The following is a 17782-nucleotide window of genomic DNA, read 5'->3' as shown; positions in this document are numbered from 1 at the left end:
GGTGAAGGACACACAGGCATGTGAGCAGGTGACGAGGGCGGCGCATGGCATCTGGTAGGACCCCATCCCTAGCCACTCTCTATGAGGACATATCTACAGCAGCTACAAGAAGGGGATTACCAATGAAACATCCCACAAGCATTTAGCTCACTGCCCACAATAATAACCATTAGTATCCATCGCATGCCAACATATATAACATGCGCACGGGTGCTATGAAGCCCTCGCTCACCCACTTCCTTTATAATCCTCCCAGCAACCCTGGGAGCCCCTGGGGGGACTCAATCTACAACTGAGGGAACTGAAGTTCATAGATCACCAAACTGCACAGTGTCACACAGTTCCTAAATTCCAGGCTCAGGCCCAGGGCTCTGTCCTGCACATTCATCACAGGAGTCAGGACCCAAAACAAGCAGGGATATCATAGAGGCAGGCTCTAAGTTGGGGGCAGGACAGCTGGTCAAGCCCTCAAAAGGTGGCATGGCTAAGGCTGGAGCAGGGAAGGGAGAGCCCCCAAGGAGATTCTAGAACACCAGCTGCATTAGCAGGGCACAAGACCTGTCCAGAAGTAGAGGGTCATTTTAATATTAGCTGTAGGCAAAAGGAATTAAGGAGGACACTCCCAAAAAAGACAGATATATCATGAAAGGCATTCCAAACCCAACCCTGGGCTCTCCAAGGCCGTGAACTACCCAGGTCTACACTTAGTCCAATCCCCAAATCCTTTATGCAGATGCTGGCCTTGCAGGGTCTTGGTGCCACTGTGGGAACATGATCCAGAGGGATGCTCCCTCCCTGAAGACCCTTCCCCCAGAGGCAGGACCCTTGGTTTGGGCCTTTTTCCAATACCCTCACAGTCGCCTACATGTCAGGCAGGGTTTGGCATCTGAGACACAGGGCTCAGGTGGGACCAATCATACAAAATGCAATTTCAGTTTCATCCATCAGACCTGGAAAGGCACCTCAACCATGGGCACCAAGCAGGGCAAGAAATGAGGAGAAACTACACTAACAACAGAAAAATTGGTAGATTTCCTTCTAGACTTTTTCTCTAAGCATTGCTATCCTATGGAGAAATCATAACGACTAACATCTCTGCAGCACATGCTACAGGCCTCTGTTCTAAATGATCAACACAGATCATCTCAATCAGCCCCCATTACAACCACATGAGGCACGTTCTCTTATGTCTCTATCCCATCAGTGACAAAACTGAGGCACAGAGAAGTTACACAGTGAGGAAGTGTTAAAACCGAAAGCCCAGGCAGACAGGCTCCTGAAACTGTATTTTTAACTATGACTCAATACTATTTCACATTTTTTGAGAAAAAACACCAAAGGGGCCCAAGTCCAGGTCAAAGGAATGGGATCAGCCTCCACAGCGGGGGAGACCATGTGGCCTGGCAGAAGGACGGGCAGAATGGGCTGGAGAATCAAAAAGGGGAAGAAGGCTCCCGAAGAAAGCATTCTGGAAGCCTAGCCATTCCCCACACACATGGGAGAGAAAAAACAAGGCCCAAGTGGTCCACGTGGCTAGGCCAAGGCCTGTGGCTTAGGCTTCAGTTGGCAACATCTAGAAAGTAGGGCTCCCCTCTGATGCCTCCAGCTCAGAAACTAAGAATCCCAAGGCTACATGGGAGCAGATCAGGGACTCTCCTCTGTGCTGGTGAATCCCAGTTCCCTGGAGAGAAGCCCTGACTACATGTTTCTCAAGGGTAAAAACCACATCATCATTGTCAAAATTATCATCACTATGAGGAGCACCCAGCTGGCTCAGTCAGCAAAGTCCATGACTCTTGATCTTGGGGCTGCGGGTTTGAGCCCCATGTCAGGTGTAGAGATTACTTAAAAACAAAATATTTTAAAAATTATCGTCTATTATCACAACTACTTATTAACCACCTACTATGCAGTTACTACTAGCTACTTCCTGGGTTACCTCATTACTCTTCACACCCCCTCCTCCAGGTCAGGCAGCTGCTGTCCCTGTACTACAGGTGAAGAAATTAGAGGTCAGAGAGATCAAGTAACATGCTCAGATGATTCACACCCAGGACTGTGGAGTAGAGCTTAAGAGAACACAGTCTCCAGAGTCACACAGACAGACTTGAGCCCAAATCCGGGCTCCACACTCACCAGCTGGGGGACCTTGAGCAAATAATTTAACCCCTTCTGACAATCTCAGAGCTGCCAGAAGTGAGCCATCCCATGTCTCACGTCAACTCTAAATGACTGGCGGTGGGGGGCTGCAATGCTTTGGTGGCGAGGTTCTGAGACCACATCCGAAGTCAAGGGAGGGAGTGCTGTGATCCATTATTGACCTCCACCATGGGACAGGAGGGTGGAATCATGTCTGGGCCATCCCCCACCTAGAGGAACACCGTGGCTCACAGAAATACCCACACGAACTCACTTCTATGGCCAGGGCACTTCTGACTAAAGCACCAAAGCAACTCACAGCCTTTGCAATGACCAGATAGCTACATGGGGATAAATGGACCTGGATTCCTCTGTCCACCATATGCAACTAAATCGAAGTAGATCGTAGACCCGCAGCTAAAACTGTAAAGACTCTAGAAAAAAAACATGGAAGGAATCCTTGTGATTTGGAGTGAGCACGGACCTCTTAGGACAGAGAAGGCAATAGATGTAAAATGAAAAATCAGACATCAACCAAACTAAAGCTTCTGCTCATCAAAGGCATCGTTAAGAAAAGGATGAATTAGGGGCCCAGGTGGCTCAGTCATTAAGCATCTGCCTTCGGCTCAGGTCATGATACAGGAACCTGGGATCAAGGGAGCCTGCTTCTCCCTCTCCCACTCCCCCTGCTTGTGTTCCCTCTCTTGCTATGTCTCTGTCAAATAAATAAATAAAATCTTTAAAAAAAACAAAAACAAAAAAAAGGGATGAATTTGTATCCAGACAATGTAAAGGAGGCCTATAAGAAGATGCTATTTTAAAGGGGAAGAAGGGGCAAAAGAACTATAAAATGGTCAACAAACATGTAAGGAACTGCTCAACATCATTAGTCATCAGAAAAATGCCAGTGAAAACCACCATGAAATGCCCCTCCAGGCCCACTCAAGTGGCTAAAAGGACTCAGACTGAAAAGGGCAAGTGTTGGCAAGGCTGTGGAGCCATCAACCTTCTCACACCATTGCAGGCAGCAGTGGGAAACGGTACAGCCATGTGGCGATTGGCAGTTCCATATAAAGTTAAAATTCACCTCCCTATTGACCCAGAAGTTTCACGCTAGATATTTACCTAGGTGAAATGAAATCACATCTCCAAAAGACAAAAGCATCGACACAAAACAAATCAGACTGTTCCCAGTATTTGGCTAGTCATTACAGCCAAAACTGGAAATAACCCAAATGTCCCTCAACAGGAGAATGAACCAATTGCGGTGTATTCACCCACTGGTAACAGAAAGGCACAAGCTACTAACCCACTCAGCAGCATGGGCAAATCCTACACACGTTATGCCAAGCTGGACACAAAGGAATACATACTACATGACTCCTTTCAAATTAAATTCTAGAACAGGCAAAGCAAATTAAGTGTGGGGAAAAAAAAAAAAAAAACACAGAGCACTAGCAGTTTCTGTGGCAGGGGCAGTGCGGGTGGGGGTGAAGTTGATTAGAAAAGGACACAGTGGAATATTCTGGGGAGACAGAAATGTCCTACACCTGAATCAGAGTAGGGTCACATGAATGAACCCATTAATGGAGGTGTACAGTTAAGACTTATGCATGTGAATGTAACGGAATTTTTTAAAAAGCAGTTACACCTGAGGTGATTTGCAAGAAGTGTAAGCTAGTTGGCCTTGGAAGCATGAACAAAATCAGTGAAGATACACACATGTGCAGATATGCATGCATGAGGGGCAGCTTCATGCAGGGGGTGCAAACGTAGATATCGCCATGTTCTTAAAGCCTCCCAGGTCCCACAGACCCAGATCCAGGCAAGGCCTCCCTCATGTCTGCACTATCCTCGAGCTCCTGGGGAGTAGCTCCTAAGGGGATGACATCTGGACAGGAGACATAAATGGGGGTCTTCGTGGAGACCAGAGACAGCCCTCCCAAGGCCCACAGAGTATCACCAAGAGAACCTGTGCAGTGGCGGTAACGCAGGAACAAATATTTTTCCTCACTTTCATGTCACCCTCCAGGGCTTTCCTGAAGGGGGAACCAAACCTTCTTGCTATGTCCTTGAGCCCTTTCTGCCCCAAGAAGGCCCCCAACATCCTTTTCACAAACGCCTCCTCACCTCATCCACACAGAATTGGTAGATCTCAGAGGGGCTGACATAATCTCTACTCAACCCTGACAGAAGGGGACAGCCTCCCTTCCCAGAACCAACAGAAGAGAGGAGGCTGGAACTAGCAACAAACTGGAGAGCTGGCATCAGGCCTGAGGATAAGCTACAAGCTGGAAAGGAAAGTCCAGCCCCGCCCCCGGGGGAAGAGAGGCTGATGGGCAACTGGTGAGCCTGGGAGGGTGGGAGGAGGAGACCAGCACAGCTTGGCCCAAAGGGAATGAAGAGGGTGCAGAGAATAAGCTCCTCAAACTCCATTTTCTTCCCTAGCATCTGGAGACTTATATACCTGCTTGACCTACCCCTGAGGGTTTCAAGGGTATTAGTGAGTCATGGAGAGCAGAGTACCAAAGGACAATGAAGGAACAAGACTTACTGCTCATCCCCACAGCAAGAACCCCAGGCCCCATTACCTTCCTCTGGAAAGAAATCTGAGAGGGATTGCCCTCAGACTCTCACAAAGGGGGATGGGGAAGGTCTCAGGGGAGCTGTCCTCAGGCTCTCACAAAGCAGGATAGAGAAGGTCCAAGAGGGAGCTGCCCTCAGACTCACACAAGAGAAGATGGAGTAGACTGAGCAAGGGTTGCCTCCCAACTGACCAAGCCACCAAAGGCCTGGTGGGGATCCAAAGACAAATATGACAGTCCAGGTCAAGGTCAGAACAGGTCCAAGCACTGTCACCTTCAACAAAATGCCCTGCACACTCAGTGTGAGCTGGGAGAGAATCAGGAGGGTCAACCCCAACCCCTTCACTTCATAAGGCCCAGAAAGGTTGTTGTCTCCGGTCAGTCCCAGGGGTTAGCCCACCCCTGCGCTTGCCATCAGGGCCCTTCTGCCCACCCCACCCTGCCTCCCCAGGAAGCCATCCTCACTCCCCTCCACCCCACTGAGAAGCCACATGACACATTTGAGTTTGTCACATGCTGAGCCATATGGTTTCTTCTGTTCAGTTGAGGCCTCCTGCAGACAGCAGGCTCTTTGAGGGGTGAGGACTGTGGCCTCAGTTCGACCCCACAGAGCCCAGTGCAATGCTGGGCACACACAGGCAGCCCTTTCTAAATGCCTATTGATCCATCTGGGTATGAAAACCAGATCATAAAAAATGCAGACCTGGAAACAATCCACAGCATTCCCAGGGAGACAGTCCCAAACCCCTTTCCCAGCCCACCCTGCACCATCCACAGTGTGAGTTCTGGCTGGAACTGGGCTCTCATTCAGCCCATCTGCTTAGCATCTCTTTGGTTGCTTTTTCTCAGTTTCATATTAGAAAAAAAAAAAAAAAATCCCCCTGAACAACACAAACAGCAGAGAGGCGGGGGAGGAGAAGCAAAGACCGGTAGCATCAGGTGCTCAGTAGGGGCAGAAGCCCAGGTTGAGGAATTCTCAGGGGGGCTGCAGGCTCCCTCTGCTCCCGCAGTCCCTTTCTGGTGGGAGAAGCAACCAGAGGAGGTGCTGTCCTGGCTGTGAGAGGTGGGATGGGAGGAGCACTTTACCAAAACTTACTGTATTGACCGAAGGGGGAGCACCACTATTTTCAGGAGGACCTTAGGTGAGTCCAATTTCCCATCCAATTTATCTATAAAAGAAATTACTCATCCCTCACTGATATTCTATGACTCCCAAGCTAATCCCCCCAAGGGGGAGGCCTGCCAGCGCTGCCCCAAGCCTGTACTGCCCCCACTGCCCAGATGCTGGGGGTACAGCAGGGCCATGCTGCAGAACCCCCAAGGCCAGAAACCCTGGAGAGAGGCTAGCTTCTACTCTGGATGTCTCAGACATCGGTGTGCCCTAATGACCTGGGGAGCTTGGGAGCTTGGCAAAGCAGAGGTCTGAGCCCGACATCACCAGTGGAAGCCCAGGTCCGTGCAGGTAGAAATACCCCCATGACAGATGAGGAAAGAGGGAGTTTTGGTCCGCATCTTAACACAAGGCTGGGGGCTTAATTCAGAAAAGTATTACCGGAGACAGAGGGTCTGTCTGCCAGGATATGAGATTCAAGCAAAACCAGAGAAGTAGAAGACCAGTCACAGGTTCCTCCCACCCGGATGTCCCAGACAGTCCGCGTGCCAAAAACATGCACCAGCAGAGAACGGGAGAGTCGCTGCCCTTGAGGAGCTCAGTGCAGGGTGGTGTCGAATGGCCAGCAACAGGGCTTGGGAAGTACAATCACGAAAGGGACGCTCCCTCTGTGATGAGCACAGGCTGGCAGGAGGACTGTGGTTTTAACTGTATGAGTCAGTATGCTTTGCCAAAGGACAAAAAAATAGGCTAGCCAAAGACAGCCTCTTAACCATGGCCACAGGCTAAGTCTTTCCCACAGAACAAGCCCACATAACAGTCATCAAGAGACCCCTAAGTCCAGGTACACCCACACCCACACACACTGACCCTCAACCCCAACCACAGAAGGGTACCAAACCGAGTGTGAGCCTCCAGGGTGACCCATCATATCTTCCTCTGAGTCCTCAGCTCTGACCTTGTCCTTGAGGCTTTGGACAGGAAAGCCACCCCAATAGGTTAGCGCTCTGCTCGGAGCCTGCCTGGAGTTCCATTCAGGCTAGCCTTAACCCCAACAACCCATCAGGCCCTGTACAGGCCAGAACAGTGTAGGCTTGGGCGCCCAAGGCAAGTCATAAATGTCTGAATGAATCACTATACTAACTAACAATCTCTTACTTATGCTCTGGATTCCTGATCAGTACCCCTCCCTCTTGTATCCACGCACCCTCGTGGCTCCCTTCTTCTAACATTTCCACTCACTCCTCAGCCCACCCCTGTCTGTCCCAAGTCACGGCCAGGCCACACGTGCTCCCCCATACTTGGCCTCTCTGCCCCGCTGACACAGCTGTCCATTTTTCCTTCGTGGAACGCTCCTCCCACCCAGTCTCCAGCTTTCTCCACATTAGCCTTTGCTGGGAGAGACCCCCAGGGCGCCACCCCAGGAATCTCTCCTCTTCTCACTCCACACTCTCCCTGGAGCACTCACTGGCCCCAGCCCAGCCCTCCGCCCCAAGATTTAATGTCCTCCTCTAGAAGAATGGCTCCAGATTACTGCCTCTAGTCCAGACCCTCTTCTGAGTCTGGCCCCCAAACACTGAGCATTTGTGTCTCAAACATGAGCAGTGTAGCACTTACACCTTCAGCCCTCATCCTCCCTTGGGGGTCCCCCATCTCAGAGAGCAGCTTTGCCATTTACCAGTTGTTCCAAACCTGGGGTCACTCTTGCCTCCTCTCTCCCCCCAAATCCTCCTATCTCATTTATCTACCTCCTGGGAAATCAGAGATCCGACCACTTCCAAACAACCCCACAGAACCCTCAGAGTCAGGCCACCATCGTCTCCTCCCCACCCCTGCACCAGACTCCCTCAGTGACCTCCCTCTGCTTCTCCTACAAACTCTCCACCCAAGAGCCAGGGTGATTTTCCGAAAGTCCCATCCTCTGGCTACTGCTCAGACAAAAATCTTCAATGACATCAATGTCCTTAGTCAGGATAAAGCCCAAAATCTTTAACAAAACTTCTAAGGGTCTAGGTGGAAGGGATGGGCAGAGTGGGTGAAGAGGAGTAGGGGGCACAGGCTTCCAGTTCTGGAATGACTAAGTCATGGGGATGAAAGGCCCAGCGTCAGGAATACAGTCAATGGTGCTATGACAGCATTATGTGGGGACAGATGGGAGACACACTTGTGGTGAGCAGAGCCTAATGTGCACACTTGTCGGATCACTATGTTGTACACCAGAAACTCATGCAACATTGTGTCAACTATACTTCCACATAAAAAATGTGCTCAGATTAAATTTTTAAAAATAAAAAATAAAAGAAAACTTCTACGGGTCTGCCTCTTTGTCCCTAACTGTGGGTGCTCTGGTCCTTCTGGTTTCCCATTCTGCCCACACAGCCACCTCTCTCCTGCTCCGGGGGGCTCACGGAGCCTGCAGCGCACATCTGTGTACCCATCCTGAGATTCTGCACTTCTAAGGCGCTCCCACATGATGCAGGCCCTGCTGGTCCCTTGGCCTCACATGGAGCAGCAAGCATGTAGAACAGTCTCCTCCACCCTGACAGCACCTTTGCCAAAGTCCTACTCAACTCCCAGGGCTCAGCTTCCACGTCATTTCCTAAGAAGTCCTGCCTGACCCTCTCCAAGTTTCGGCTCAATTCACACACACAACATATACGCACGCCTACCCCTTATATAGCCCCGAGCTAGGCTTTACTTCTCCTTTGGAACGTTCATCACACCTAACTGTCCATCCTTCATCTTCAAATTAGTTTTTCAACTTTCACCTCCCCTTCCCCAACTCGATGACAAGCTCCAGAAGGGCAGGCACCATGATGCCTTGGCACACACAGAAGGGCAGGGATCACCGGGCCTGGCACACGGCAAGCACCTGTGGTAGAAAGCTGTTTGTTCTTGTCCGCCCTGCCTCCATCCCCCCATCTTCTTCTAATGAGCCTTCAATGTTCCTTTGAAAAATCACCCCTCTCCCACTCTCGGTTCTCTGGGCTTAGATAGCAAGTCGTGAGACCCAGGTCTGGCCAATCAGAGCCCCCACCCCTCTGGCCGCAATGATTGCTTCAGAACTGGACAGGTGACCTACACCAGGCCCTTCAGCTTCCTCCCTGGGACTTTTGCTAGAAGTACCGTGGGAAAGAGACTCTTCCTTCCACTGAAGTTACTCAGCAGGTAAGGAGTTAGGTCACCATCTTGCCACCATGGAGACAGAGCTTAACAAAGAACAAAACCAAAACAGAAGACAGATGGAATGAGACAAATCTCATAGATGCAGCCATGCCTAGAGTCCATATTTGCCATCACAAAGCAATACATTCTGTTTTATGCTTAAGCCAAAGTGAGTTATGTTTCCATCACTTGTAACCAAGAGTCCTGACTAATACAACATTCAAGCAAGTACTGGGTGTTGAATGAATTAAATGAGCATGTGAGTAAGGGAAGCCTGCCAAGAGAACTCAGTGACTCCTCCTCGGAAACTTCTAGGTTTCTTCCTGCAAACTTCCGCCACCCAGAAGCACAATGACAAGCATTCGACAACCAACTTTGCAGACCAAGGGGCTGAAACTGAGAATGGTGATATGTTTGTCAGTGTCACCCTAGGCAAACAAAGCCCCCAGCACTTGGCTCAGATGCCTGCACTGGATTAGGCTAATGGAGGTGCTCTGCCTTCCGGTGCCCATGGGTACCCCACCAGGAGGAAGGCAGAGCTGTCTGCAGTCAGCCCTGCACCCCACCAACTCCTGAACTCCTAATCCAACCAGGGCAGGCTCTGGCTGTCATTCTAGGACATTCCCCCTGATGCATATCACACAGCTCTCCGAGTAGTGGGCATTCAGTATGGGGTGATAACAGAAAGGAGGCTTTTATCTACTTCCTTTGGGGGGGTCATTTTCCAACAGATCAGGTTAGGGGAGCAGGGATACAACAAAGACCAAGAGGAGAGAGAGGCGTAATTATTTCCCTGCGAGTCATCCCACAGCAAAGCTCTACGGCAGAGATGGAAGGCGGACTAGATGTCCCCTCAGATGACTCAGGAAGCAAGTCCTCGGACTTGTTCAGAGCTAGTCCTCACCTGGCCAACTGTGAGAAGGAGGAAGGGTGGGAAGGACCATCATGCACTGCTGCTTAGGTGGGAATACTGGCTGAGCCAAAGTCCTCCCTGTGACCATCCTGTCAGGGGGACTGAGAGCTGAAGGGAGACGAGCATGGTGCGGGGAGGGTACAATGCCTCAGCTCCTCTCCAGGAATGAGCAGTCAGGGCCAGGGTTCTGGAAGGTGGTCTCCCAGGAAGGAGACTTGTAAACAAAGTACTAATAGGAAAGAATTATTGACCCCCAGAAGCTCCAGAGCAACTCTCCCACAGGGACTGGGGTGACAGGGCCACCCCAGGAGGGCCAGTCAGAGGCAGGCAGACCACCATGCAAGTGCCACCCAAGTCCTAGGAAGGGGCCACCCCACAGACCTGCCTTCCACAGCCCCGCCACCAGGCAGCTCTCCTGGGAAGTAGCCCCCTAAGACACCAGGCTGCAATTCCTTCTAGGCCTTTTGGCTAAGATCAAGTGAAGACACCAGGCTGCACTCATTCCTGCCTGGACCCCACAGCTCCCCAAGGCCTCCTTCAGCCCCTGACACCCTCAAGTCTCAGTCATGGCTCCTCCCGCCTTGGTGAGCTCAGGTGGACACTGCCTCCTGAGGTTGTCAGGGGACTACATGGCACCCACTGGACAGCAGCAGCTGGGCCTGGATCAAAGGGACAGCTACTTCCCTCCCCACTTACCAACTCTAACTAAGCTTCTTACCTTCATGGTGGGAGGTGCCGTGAGAGGAGGGGACAGCGGCCGGTCTGGGAAGGTCACATCCGAGCTGTTGGCCAGCTCCTGCTTCCTGTGAAGAGGCCACAGAAGACAGAAGAGGTGAGTGAGGGCCTGCCTGAGCCATTCCCTCTCTCTGCCGACAGAAGCTGGGCATGGGGACCCGGTCTAATACACACCATGCAAAACTAGACTTGGGTGCATTCTCCACTGGAATGTGGTAAACTTTATTTTGTTTTGTTTTAAAACCTAACACAGTCCAGGGGCGCCTGGGCAGCTCAGCAGGTTAAGTGTCTGCCTTCAGCTCAGATCATGATCCCAGGATCCTGGGACTGGGATGGAGTCCCGTGTGGGGAAATCCCTGCTCAGCAGGGAGTCTGCTTCCCCCTCTCCCTCTGCCCCATCCCTGCTGGTGCACTCGCACGCTCTCTCTCCCTCAAATAAATAAATAAAACCTTAAAAAAAAAAAAAAAAACCTAGCATAGTCCAGTGTAGACAGAAAATACCTTTCATTTTATTTTTTTAAGATTTTAGTTATTAATTTGAGAGAGAGAAAGAGAACGAAACAGGGAGGCAGAAGGAGAAGCAGACTCCCTGCTGAGCAGGAAGCCCAACGAGGGGTTTGATACCAGGACCCTGGGATTATGACCCAAGGTGAAGACAGATTTCCAACCAACTGAGCCACCCAGGCACCCCTATTTTATTATTTATTTATTTGAGAGAGAGAGAGCACACATGCATGCACACGTGTGAGCAGGGGGAGGGGCAAGGAAGAGGGAGAGAGAATCTCAAGCAGACCACCTGCTGAGTGCAGAGCCAGACCTGGGGCTCGATCTCACAACCCTGAGATCATGACCCAAGCTGAAATCAAGAGTAGGAGGATTAACCAACTGAGCCCCCAGAGGCTATTCCTTGCATGGTCCCTGCACCAGCCACATCAGCATCATCTGGGAACCTGTGAGAAATGCAAATTCTCAGGTGCACACCAAGGTCTCCAGCAATGGGTCCTGGGAATCTGGGTTTACAATCCCTCTGATGTACACTGCAGTTTGAGAACTGCCATTCTAAAGACATAGAAGACCCACAACACCTACAGGCCTCTGACACACGGACAAACATTGAAAGGCATCAAAATAAATGTAGCCGTTTTACCGCAATGACATAGTAGAAAATAATTAGGCCCTGAAACTATAGCAGTTATCGTTTATCTTCAAGTATTTTCATTTGCCAAAATTACAGTGGTTAATAAAATGCAGCTATACATTTGATAGATGTATTCAAAATACATTTGAATTCAGGACCAAAGAAAGAGAGACAGAACAGGAGTATAAACGTCCCCTTTGCCCCTATGACTGTGTGCACGTGCATGTACACACACACACACACACACACACACACACACACCATGGCCAGAGAGCTGACCTTGGGAGAATGGGGCTGCCTGCTGTGTGAGCTGCAGGTAGAACTTATTTTAGTCCATGTGGGCTAGGACCATGGAGAAGCAGCTCAACAGAGTTGTGTCACCATGACAACATGACAGCAACAAGTTCACTGCTCTCACATACTCCCCACTTTCCATCTGGCCCTTGGTGGTGACCAAGGAGCGCTAGTTTCCAGACCAATCACCAGGCAGGATGTTGGCAGAGAGAAAAGGCTCTGGAGCACTGGTTACACAACAAGGCCAGCTGGACAGTACCTGGGGGAGCCCCAGACAAGGCGCTCTGGAGTCCTGGACATGCCCTGGCTGTCTCCTGGGACAGCAGGGAGAGAAGAGGGTAACTGTGTTAAGAGCCCAAGACCAGGCTAAGCCACCAAGGCTTCCAACTTTGCAACTGTTTCCTTTTCCAGAACCCCAACCTGAAGCAGAGTCGGTCTGATTCCAGGGTCCCACCTTGATGTCCAAAGGACCCCCACTGCCACCTCAAGGGAATGCTTCTGTACTTTCCAGTGCACATCTTGCCAACAGGGAGGACAGCCCCAACCCCAGGCTTCCTACAGAGCCCCACCCTCTGCATTTCCAGAAGAAGCCCTTGCACGGGAGACAGGCACCACCCCAGGCTGGGTTTACAACCCCTTAGCCCACAGGGCAGCCCAACCTGAAAGAAAACCAGACCAGATGATGCCGGGCCTATCTACCCCGACACGACTCTCGCCTAGCCCTGCAGCAGGCCATGCCTCATTGTCCTCTAGACAACCAGGTAAGAAGGCTGCATGAACATCTGACTTCGTACAGGATCCATATGACCCCCATTAACCTCGACCTGCCTTTCTGATCAGACCCCCTTTCTGATCCTCCATCTGTCTTTTTCTTCATATCTTTCTGGACCTATGTCTCACTCTGAGGGTGTGGGTGGAGGAGAAGGAAGGTGCCCCCCTCCAGATCCAGACTATTACTGGCACAAGAACCAGCAGAGCCACGACTCAGCATGTGTAGATGTGCACACACTCACACGCAAAGGAATGAACAAGCCTCCTTCTACCTCTTAGTCAGGAGCCACCAATTCCCCTTCCATTTCTGGCCTTGGGCCAGTGCAGGGTCCAGCCCAGCTGCTCTGGCCCCCACCTGCCTGTGGACCCCACCGAGCTGGATCCTGGCACAGGCTTACCCACTCCAGCCACTACGCCATCACCTACACAGCTATGGCTCCTCCTCAAAGCGCCCAGCCCCTGAAGCGCTAAGATGGGGGTAAGGAGGTGAGGAAGGATGAGCAGGGACCAGGGCACCAGCCTCAGGTCCCCTGAGGTGAGGATGGATGAGGGCAGCCCCTCACTCCCAAGGGGCTGGGAGCCAAGAAGGAAGAAGCATGCAGGGAGGGGGCAGGAGGCATGCCCCCTGCCCAAAGTCTACAGTAGGAGGCTGTGGCACACTCGCCTGAATGCAGTCCTGGCTCTCCAGGGACACCAGTTCTAGAGGGCAATGTTGCCAGGTTTTTACCATCCCTGGTCTAGGGACACTCATTTACAGAGTCATGCTGTCTGCTTCTCCCCGTAAGGTGAAAGATGTCCACTCCCATGGGTCCAAAGCAGATGTGGTCATTACCCAAGACCCCTGAGTCTCAGGCAACGGGCCACCGCATCAAACCCCTCCTGGGCTCACCCCGCTTCCCTGCACCAGCCTGTTTTCCCTGGAGGCTGGCATAAGCTCCTGGGACCACTCTCCAGGGAGCAGTGAGGACAATTCAGTGAAGGCATGAGGTGTTTTCCAGCCATAAGGATTCCCTGAATGGTGTCTGGAGCCTGGAAGGTGCCAGAGCAGGAATGAGCACCAGTAGCTAGCAGCTTTGTGCCTATTCTAGGGCTCTGTCCAAGACTCTGGATGGGATGCCAGCATGGACAGGAGGCAAGACTGTGGCCCTCAAAGAGAGCAGAACTCAGAGTACACAGAGGCCCTTGGTCACAAACCCTGGTATAGCGATGGCTTCAAATGGCACCTGTGGGAGTGGACAAGACACAATGCTCCACCCCCGTTCTCACCTCCTAGATGCCAAAGCTGCCTGTTACAGGTTGAATTTGTGTCCCCCAAAAATATATGCTGAGGTCCTAACCTCCAGGACCCATGAATGTCCTTATTAGGAGATGTGACAAGAGGTCATTAGGATGGTTCCTTAATTCAATTTGACTGGTGTCCCTACAAGAGGCGAAGGCAGCCATGTGAAGCCACAGACACGCAGGGAGAATGCCAGGTGACAACAGAGACAGAGACCAAATTGACGCCAAGGGTGACCAGCCCCTACTGGGAACTTCAAGACTTGAGGAAGGCATCTACCCCAGAGCCTTCAGAAGGAGCAGGTCCTGCTCACACCTTGGTCTTGGGCTTCTAGCTTCTAAAACAGAGACAACAAACATCTAGTTGTTTTGAGGCAGTGTCCTTACTATTATTTGTAACAACTTTCTTATGAACCATAGTGATCTTGACATGGTCACAGAACTGAGTCTGAAACTGCCTTTCCGACCAAGCCAGCCAAATGCTCACACACACCTCCTAAGATGTGGGGTCCCAGAACCACACAGGCGGCACCCAAAGGAGGAGGGAAAAAAGGGAATGAAGAGAAGGCAGAAGAGGGAGGAGGAAGCTCATATACTGTGCTCAGAGAAAGGTGGCAAACACAGACAGAAGTGGTCAGGGGCCTCCTCCAGCCTCTAGGGGCCGTGGGGGTGCCTCCCACTCAGCATCCCTCTGCCCCAGAACCACGCGGCACTGAGTTTCTCTGCTCTGGGATTCCTTCCCTAGAAGCATGGGCAAACCTGGGGCAGCTGGGAGTGGGTCTAGCTGCCTTTAGCCAAATGCAGGTCTCAAGAGGAAATGATCAAGGAGCCTGTGGTGGAAGCTGAGAAAGTCAGATGCGACTGTTCATCCCCCCAGGTGAGGGTCCTACTTACAGCACCCAGGTCTTCTAGCTCCTTCCGTCCAGACTCAGATTGGGACCCTAGACCCAGACCCTCTGAGGTCATCTCCCCACCACTTCTATGAAAGTGCCCCACACTAGGGATCAAGAGACTCCCGGGTTCCAGTCTGCCTCTACCTGTTACCCCACTGTGAGCCGTTGGGCAAGTAACCTCACCTCTCTGTAACCTCACCTCTCTGTGTCCCACTTCCTTCATCTGCCAAGATGTAGGCAACGTTGTTCTGAGGAATTAAATGCAATGGCTATGAAATAAAACATAAGGTCCTACACAAATACAGATCATTATTACTATTATCACATTTATTGTTACTGTAACCCCAAAATTGATGATCTAATATCCAAGTGGAGAGAGAGAAGCAAGGAAGGGTCCGGCACTGTTTAATGTCTTTGAAAACATTTCTGGCATTTCAAAAGAGCACCCGTTCTAGTCCCAGCAATCCATTCTCGGGATCATAACGATCGGTTAATAATCAACAGAAAAAATACCCACCTCTCAGCAGATGGCTCTGGGGCCAGCTTGAAGGCCTCCTTCTGGAAGAAAGTTCTCCCAAACCTACAAACTCCCTTTGTCTCCATCTCTCACCCCACTGGGTCCCCAGCCACCTAGCCATTTCTGGCTCTACTTTCTCTGGCTTCCAAAGAGCCACGCTAGAGGAATGCAGACCGCTGGCCTCTGTACAAAGCTTCCCAGGAAAACTAAACCAAAAGGAATGAGACATACCATTCACAACAGCCAAAGGTGGAGATGACCCAGTAATGAACAGAGAAACACAAAATGTGGTCTAGCCACAGGATGGAATAGTATTCACCCATAAAACGGAACAAAGTACTGACAGGCTACAGTGTGAATGCACCTCAAAAACATGATGCTACAAGAAAGAAGCCAGACATAAAAGGCCCCATATGGTGTGATCTTATTCACAGAAAATGCCCAGAACAGGCAAATCCAGATACAGAAAGTAGACTGGCGGTTGCCAGGGGCTGGTGGGGAGTGGGGAGGAATGGGGAGTGGCGGCTAATAGGTTCAGGGGTTCTTTCTGAGGGGATAAAAATATTCCGGGAACTACACAGGTGATGGAGGTACAACTGTGTGAAAATACGAACCAGCACTGAATTATATACTTTAAAGGGTGAATTTTATGGTGTGTAGATTATAACTCAGTTGTTAAAAAGGAGGAAGAGAGAAGGGGCTGAAAGGGCTCTATATCTGTCGTTTCTGCTGCTTATTTTCTGCACTGGCTGCCTTCTGGTGCCCCGAGGGCCCTGGGCTGCATGCAAGTTCTGGCTTTGAGACTATGGTTCAGACACCAATGAGGGCTCCCTTACTACCTGCACCTGCAAGGTCCTCCATCTCCACTCCCAACACTCAGAAGTACCTGCATTGTCATTTACTTGGAGCGATCATCTGAGTCCTAACTTTTCCTATTTCCCCATCCTATATAGCTTACTAGAACATAAACGATAGGGATAACATAAAAAGCTATGGGAAATTAGCACAAGAAGCAGACATGCTAAGAAGGAAGAAGAATTAGTAGCCAGAATTAGCTTGAGGCCTGACAAGCTGAACCTCAAAGTCTTTCTGCTTTCTCTGCTCTCTCTGCTTTCTCATCTGTAGAATGGGCAAGTTAACTCCCAACACCTATTCCCTGAGCAGGACTCAGAAAATTGGGCTCAACTCCTTGATGACTAGTGTCTTAGATGGCTTTTATGGTGGCAAACTATTATGTGGTCCCTGGGCAAGGCAGGCCAGGGGGAGGGATGAGCAGAGGGGGAAGGCAGGATACAGGTCCATGTCCAGGGGAGTCTGCCTTGTTGTCTACAGAGACCCCAGGCCCTGTGGCACAATCACGATACCCTCACCCTAGCAGCCGGCCATCCTGAGGCATCCCTGCACCTGGAAACATATTCGAGAAGTTCTGTCCAGGCTTGGCAGGAGATCCTGGCAGCAGGCTAGATGGAGGAGAGGGCCAGGCAAGTGGGCAGCACGTACAGTGGATCAAAAGCACTGGCTTTATGGTTCAACAGGCCTGGATTTGAATTCTAGCCCTACCCCAATCAGCTATGTGACCCTGGTCAGATCACTTCACCTCCATGCCCCTCAGCTTCCTCATCTGTAAAATGGTATAATTACAGCCCCCTTCCCAGTGGCCTTAATAAGGCCTACAAGGCACTCAGCTCAGGGCCTGGTTTCAGAAGACCTGGTCACCACCACTCTGTTGCCAAGGCTGCCATCGAAGAGGGGGAGGAGTGGGTATGGAGGAGAGGGCTAAGGCAGAAAGCCAGAAGGTGGAGGAGAGGGGCAGGGCAGCTTCAGATCTAGGGAAATTCAAATGCCCATATACTCTGGACTCTAAGCCTGGAAGGCAGGGACAGGAAGGCCCAACCACTGTGTGGGCCAGGTCCTCAGCACACGCATAGGGCCTGACTGCAAGCCCCAAAGGGACAGACACAGACACGAGGGGGTTAATGTCCATCCTGTGCTGGGGCAGATGTGGAAAGGGAGAAGAAGAGGGCCCAGCAGAGCTGGCAGGGTAGCAGACGGACAGAAGGGAGCACAGGATTTGGGAATGAGAGGTTGTAGCAGGTAGAGAAATGCACCCCCGAAGAGCCTCTTAGGAAGGAGCAGCTCCTGCTCACCTGGCAGCATCTGGCAGGGTTGACTTTGCTGTCATGTCCCATCCCTGTGCACACTTCTGATGCCTAGGAATTTGGAGCCCAACCCTGGACCACTGA

At 51.1% G+C, this 17782-nt stretch overlaps 1 protein-coding gene across 8 annotated transcripts in view; it reads right to left on the bottom strand.

Moving 5' to 3' along the window:
• The window catches only part of RAP1GAP2 (RAP1 GTPase activating protein 2), a 236673-nt gene that overhangs the window by 99011 nt on the left and 119880 nt on the right, over nt 1-17782 (bottom strand). For all 8 annotated transcript variants that reach the window (XR_009348166.1, XM_059149700.1, XM_059149701.1 and 5 more), the window contains one exon: nt 10632-10716. Coding sequence is in view for 7 of the 8 variants with exons in the window: in XM_059149700.1 (XP_059005683.1) it covers nt 10632-10716 (85 nt within the window). In the remaining variant the exon portion in view is untranslated. The remainder of the gene's footprint in view (nt 1-10631; nt 10717-17782) is intronic.

This window comes from Mustela lutreola, chromosome 15 (genome assembly GCF_030435805.1).
Source record: "Mustela lutreola isolate mMusLut2 chromosome 15, mMusLut2.pri, whole genome shotgun sequence".
In the NCBI taxonomy this organism is placed as follows: Eukaryota; Metazoa; Chordata; class Mammalia; order Carnivora; family Mustelidae; genus Mustela; species Mustela lutreola.
This window is presented reverse-complemented; position numbering and strand designations above follow the sequence as displayed.